The sequence below is a fragment of the Mastomys coucha genome, unplaced genomic scaffold (assembly GCF_008632895.1).
Source record: "Mastomys coucha isolate ucsf_1 unplaced genomic scaffold, UCSF_Mcou_1 pScaffold8, whole genome shotgun sequence".
NCBI lineage: Eukaryota > Metazoa > Chordata > Mammalia > Rodentia > Muridae > Mastomys > Mastomys coucha.
This window is the reverse complement of record NW_022196914.1, coordinates 29,677,742-29,680,922: the sequence shown is the minus strand read 5'-3', so window position 1 is coordinate 29,680,922 and position 3,181 is coordinate 29,677,742. Positions and strand designations below refer to the sequence as shown.

General features: G+C 39.4%; 1 protein-coding gene across 1 annotated transcript in view; it reads left to right on the top strand.

Moving 5' to 3' along the window:
* Nucleotides 1–3,181, top strand: part of LOC116083941 (zinc finger protein 728-like) — a 43,693-nt gene that overhangs the window by 2,878 nt on the left and 37,634 nt on the right. The window contains exons 2-3 of the mRNA XM_031360755.1: nt 1,270–1,396; nt 2,087–2,182. Of these exons, the coding sequence (XP_031216615.1) occupies nt 1,270–1,396; nt 2,087–2,182 (223 nt within the window). The remainder of the gene's footprint in view (nt 1–1,269; nt 1,397–2,086; nt 2,183–3,181) is intronic.

The window sequence follows — 3,181 nt, the reverse complement described above, 5'->3', positions numbered from 1 at the left end:
ACACATTTCTCTATATAGTCCTGGCTGTCCTGGAACTCACTCTGTAGAACAGACTGGCCTCGAACCTCCTAAGTGCTGGGATTAAAGGCATGTGCCATCACTGCCCAGCTGAGATACTTTTTTTTTTAAGCCATTTTCATTTCTTTTGTTGAGAATTCTGTTTAAATTCCTAGCTCATTTTTTAATTGTGTCATTTGTTTCCTTAAATCCTTGTTTTTTGAGTTCTTTGGATATTTTGGGTATTAATCCCCAGACAGATGTGTAGATACCAAAGGTTCTCTCCCATGCAAAGTAAACACATAGCATTATCTAACAAAGCTTATATCTAACATTTATCTAATGTTATATAATCCCTCATTAATATGCACATCTCTCATTTTATAAGATTATCATAAATAATAAAAATATTGCTAACCTCATAGATCATTGTGGAACTTGATACACGGAGATAAGAAAAACAGGTGAGCTGAAATGTAGAAAGTTTAAAAATAAGAGAAAAAAATAAAGGGTAGTATCACGTATTGACAACACTAGACCTTTGAAGAGCAATGCAGTATGGTCATGAGTTCAAACTCTGCCTTAGGAACATAGCGGATGCCTGAATACCTGACAGAGAGAGGGAGACAGAGACAAAGTATTAGAATTACATTTAAGTGTGTTTAAAGATTAGGCTCACATTTAGTGTAAATATATTCCAAGTGCTATTTTTGCTGTTTGAAGTATGCAAATGTGTAAAACTCTTGTACTTATTCATCTCTGAGTTCTTCCTTCATTTTCCCCTTGGCTGCTCGAACTCCTTTCCCTTGGTGCACTTGTCCTCACTCCACCAGTGGATGAGTGCACACTCAGAAACCTCAGCCCAGAGCTGCTGCTTCGGGTCTGCATCTTCAGTGCACTTCACTCTCAGGGCGGTGACTACTGAGTGTGGAGAGGCTTTTTAAACCATGCCTTTCCCCTGTGAGGATGTATGTAATGCCTGGCATAGAATGTAAGCATACCACACTAAATGTGCATGGTTCATGGATACCTAAATTTTACATTTTGTATTTATAAAACTATATCCACGTAAGTTTGTTAGCCCTTATATCATTCTCTTTTCTTTTAAGTAGAGATGGGTTTGAAGAATGTAACCAACATTACATACCAATTTAGAAGCATTTCTAGCTCTCCCTCACCTTGGGCAAGAGATGACTGCAAGCTTGTTGACTTTGGTATTGACATCATCAATTGTTCTATTTATTTAATTATACTATTCATTTATTTTTACAGGACCTTCTGTCATTCACAGATGTGGCCATTGATTTTTCTGCAGATGAGTGTGAATGTCTGGACTCTGCTCAGTGGAATTTATATAAGGAAGTGATGTTGGAGAATTATAGCAACCTCGTGTTCCTGGGTGAGGATCACTTCCATTGTGAACTCTTATTTCAAAAACATGTGACTGCCTCCCTGCCATGGTAGAATATCTCTTGGGAGCTTGTGCTTTTGACTAGTCCCTTCCTTCCTTCCTTCCTTCCTTCCTTCCTTCCTTCTTCACCCCCCCCCACTCCCTTTGGTTTTTCAAGACAGCGTATCTCTGTGTGCTACTGGCTTTCCTGGGCTTTCTCTGTAGACCAGACTGGCCTCAAACTCAGAAATCCGCCTGCCTTCTGCTTCCTAAATGCTGGGATTAAAGGCATGGGCCACCACTGCCCAGCTTGTTGATTCATTCCTTATGGCCATTTTAAAAGCAAACTCTTGTTCATATAGCCAAGAAACTCTTTTCTTTTTGTGTTTTTAACAGATTTATTTGCAAAGTATTCATCTGCAGTGGCAATGTTAGAAGCTCAATGGAATGAGGCACAGAGCACACGTGTTAAAGAAAGTGCCTCACCTATTAGCTTTAATACTTTTCCTTGTAATAGGGCTCAGGATCTGCAGATTGTAAGTTACTCCTGAGCATCTTGTCTTTCCAGAAACATTTAAACATAAAATTTCCCACAGTCTTTTATCATCTCTGTGCTTTCCTTCTATGCACAGAACTGGGTTCAAATGTTAATTTCCTGGGGGAAAAAAGAGGCAAACATCTTGTTTCTTTTCCAAACAGGTCTTACTTTCTCCAAGCCATATCTGGTCACATTTCTGGAGCAGAGTTCAGATCTGTGGAGCATGAAGAGAAAAGCATCAGCGGCCATCCATCTAGGTGTGTAGGAGTGAGTGAGCAGAGCTCACAAGTGACAAGTCAATTTGTAAAATATGTATTGAGAAGTTATGTTTTGGTGCAAATCTCTTATTATAAAGTGGCTTTCCTTCATGATATTAACCATGATAATCCTTTTCCTTTCCCTCCAAGAAACTTTTTATGTGCCTACAGTGGCTGACAAAGTCCTTAGTTAACTTGTTTTCTTGTATCTGTGTGTGTAGTGTTCTCACCTGTATAACATATTTACATGTGTATGTCTCCTATGTGTGGTGACTGTGTGCATACACATTCACATGTACACTTGTGCCTGTGGAGGACCAAAGTCAATGTTAAGAATCTTCTTTGATAGCACATCTATCTTATTCAATGAGACAGTGTCTCTCAAAAAACTCAGAGCTAGTCCTAGCCAATTTGCTCTAGGGATGTCCCTGTCTTCCCCTTCATGCCTGAAATGACAAGCTGGCCACCATTCCCACCCCACATTTACAAAGGTTCTGGGTATACAAACTCCAGTCTTCGTACTTGTGTGGCAAGCATATTTACTTCTGAGCCATCTCCATGGTCTCTGTTCTTTTACTTTTCCTGGGAGGTTCTAGATTATAACAGAATTTTCTTTACTTTCTATGACTCAGAAAATGGGTACACAGTTCTACCAGCCTTAGTAACACAGTAACACCACAGTTGAGCATCTCTAACTTCATTTATATGCTCATTAGCCAAACTAGCTTCATCAGAGATTTCCTGTGTGTACATGTGTGTGCACACGACACTGCTCACTTTGAGATCACGTGACAGAATACAAGGGTTGAGTTTTTTTTCCTTCCAGCCTGTGTTGTGGGGATGGAGAAGAGATGTTCAGGCTTGGAGTCAGTGCTCCCTACCTTCTAAGCCATCTTGCTGGCCCTATAATATTTTCTTATGAGAATTGGGTTTACTTTTATTTGTTGCCACTTATTCAATGATAGTATTTTAAAATGCTGTGGGTTTTTTTTTTTTTTT